The 2,540-nt window shown below is 37.6% G+C and overlaps 1 protein-coding gene across 1 annotated transcript in view; it reads right to left on the bottom strand.

Annotated features, from left to right (window-relative positions):
- KNL1 (kinetochore scaffold 1) overlaps nt 1-2,540 on the bottom strand; it is a 59,999-nt gene that overhangs the window by 24,856 nt on the left and 32,603 nt on the right. The window contains exon 13 of the mRNA XM_012806308.2: nt 481-571. Coding sequence (XP_012661762.1) covers nt 481-571 — 91 coding nt within the window. The remainder of the gene's footprint in view (nt 1-480; nt 572-2,540) is intronic.

Raw genomic sequence — 2,540 nt, 5'->3', positions numbered from 1 at the left:
TCTTTCAGTATGTTAGGATACATAATTTTCTTTCTTTCTTTTCTCTTTTTTTAAGAGATGGGGCTCTCACTCTTACTTAGGTTGGTGAACTGCTGAGCTCAAGCAACCCACCCACCTTAGCCTCCCAGAGTGCTAGGACTATAGGTGTGAGCCACCATGCCCTGCTTGGACACATAAAATTTAATCAATTAAAGTAAATCTTTTCTTCATCTCTTCTAAATCAAAGTGAAAGGCACATAGGAAGGAACTCTAAATAAATTTCAAATATATTTCATACATTAAATTGATCATCTTATGTTTGAAAATAGTACATACTATTAATTACTTGTGTATAATTAATTAATACCTTGATAGCATATTACATATAAGAAATGTTAACAAACTCATCAGTAAAGATCAAGGAATAGTTACTTATTTCATAATAAACACTGTTCCAAATGTCTGTACTGATTTCTTATTAAGAAAATGAGACAAAGGTACCTCTTCATCACAGCAGTGTCTCATTTTTTCCCACAGGTTTCTATTTATATCCACCAATAGTTTATCTTGGTTCAGTGCAGAAAGCTTTAATCTAAAATACAGAAAAGTTTATTAGGATTCAGAAGCCAGCCTGACTAATCTAGCTCAGATTGATAAGCATATTTAATTTAATTTTTACTACCTTTTTTCTACATAAAAAGAAGGGAATTCACTTAAGAAAAATGGCCAGTCTGATTATTCACTAGACAATAGTGAAGAATACCATACATGAAAAAAACTTTCACTAAGAGATTTTTTATCTCAATGTTTTGCTCCGTGAAAACATGTTACTCACAAAGAAGCATTATTTATTTATTTTTTTTGAGACAGAGTCTCATTTTGTCACCCTGGTAGAGTGCTGTGGCATCACAGCTCACAGCAACCTCAAACTCCTGTGCTTAAACAGTTCTCTTGCCTCAGTCTTCCAAGTAGTTAGGACTATAGGTGCCTGCCATAACACCCAACTAATTTTAGTGGGGAGGTCTTGCTCTGGCTCAGGCTGGTCTTGAACCTGTAAGCTCAGGCAATCCACCCACCTTGGCCTCCCAGAATGCTGGGATTACAGATATGAGCCACCATGCCCAGCCATAAAGAAGCTTCTTAAGGCCTGTCAATAACTGATACGAAGTTGTAGCTATAATTTTAAGTGAAAGTCTCCAACTAAGTTCAAAGTTATAGCTCACTATTATAGAATAGCATTTATAAAAGTAGCAAAGCTATTTTTTTTTTTTTTTTGAGATAGAGTCTCAAGCTATCACTCTGGGTAGAGTGCTATGGAGTCACACCCTACAGCAACCTCAAACTCTTGGGCTTAAGTGATTCTCTTGCCTCAGCCTCCCAAGCAGCTGGGACTACAGGCACCTGCCACAACGCTGAAGTTTTTTTTTTTTTGAGACAGAGTCTCAAGCTGTCACTCTGGCTAGAGGGCTGTGGCGTCACAGCTTACAGCAACCTCAAAGTCTTGGGCTTAAGCGATTCTTTTGCCTCAGCCTCCTGAGTAGCTCGGACTATAGGCACCCGCCACAACATCCAGCTATTTTTGTTGTTGCTGCAATTATCATTGTTGTTTTAGCTGGCCCAGGCCAGGTTCCAACCCACCAGCCTCGGTGTATGTGGCTGGGTGCCCCACCCACTGAGCTATGGATGCCACCCAACAAAGCTATTATAAACACAACGTGTATGTGTATATAAATATATATATATGTCTCTTGTTAATAAGCAGAGTAAGTATATTTCTTCTGTTAGAAGATATATGCAGGCACATAGGTACAAAATCAAAGAATAGAATAGAGTACAACTCACCATACTGCTCACTGAGTACAAGATTGCATTTCATTTAAGATAAAACATTCTCAGATAAATCCTGAGACACTCAAATCTTTTAAATGACATGAAGATAAACTTATCTGTCTTGTTCAGTGATAAACTCTAGTATTTAGTAGAGTGCCAGGTATGTGTAGGTGCTCAATAAATATTTGTTGAATGAACAAACCAGAATCAGGCTAATTTCAAGTGTTATAATTAAACAGTATATTAAATTTCTACTTTTAACACTACTTCTTAAAGATTATTTTATTTCTTTTCTGTTTATAAGATAGGTTCAAATTTAGCTAGATAGCCTAGCTAAGTATGACATAAACATTATTTCAAGTTGTAAATCCTGATTTACCTGAGGTAATCAAGATATATCCAATTTGTAAATCGGTCTGCAACATTTATATATAGCAAAGCAACGTGCTACTTTTTGAAACTGAGCTTCACTCTATTGCCCTAGGCTACAGTGCTATAGCATCATAGCTCACAGCAATCTCAAACTCCTGGGCTTAAGGATCCACTTGCCTCAGTCTCCTAAGGAGCTGGGACTACAGATGCCCAGCTAGTTTTTCTATTTTTAGTACAGACAGGGTCTTGCTCTTGGTCAGGCTTGTTTCAAACTACTGAGCTCAAGTAATCCACCTGCCTTGGCCTTTCAGAGTGCTAGGATTACAGGTGTGAACCACGAAGGCTGGCCAGCAATTAGC

The sequence above is a fragment of the Otolemur garnettii genome, unplaced genomic scaffold (genome assembly GCF_000181295.1).
Source record: "Otolemur garnettii isolate 467f Iridium unplaced genomic scaffold, OtoGar3 scaffold00050, whole genome shotgun sequence".
NCBI lineage: Eukaryota > Metazoa > Chordata > Mammalia > Primates > Galagidae > Otolemur > Otolemur garnettii.
Note: the sequence above shows the minus strand (reverse complement) of the source record. Positions and strands in the feature narration are given on the sequence as shown.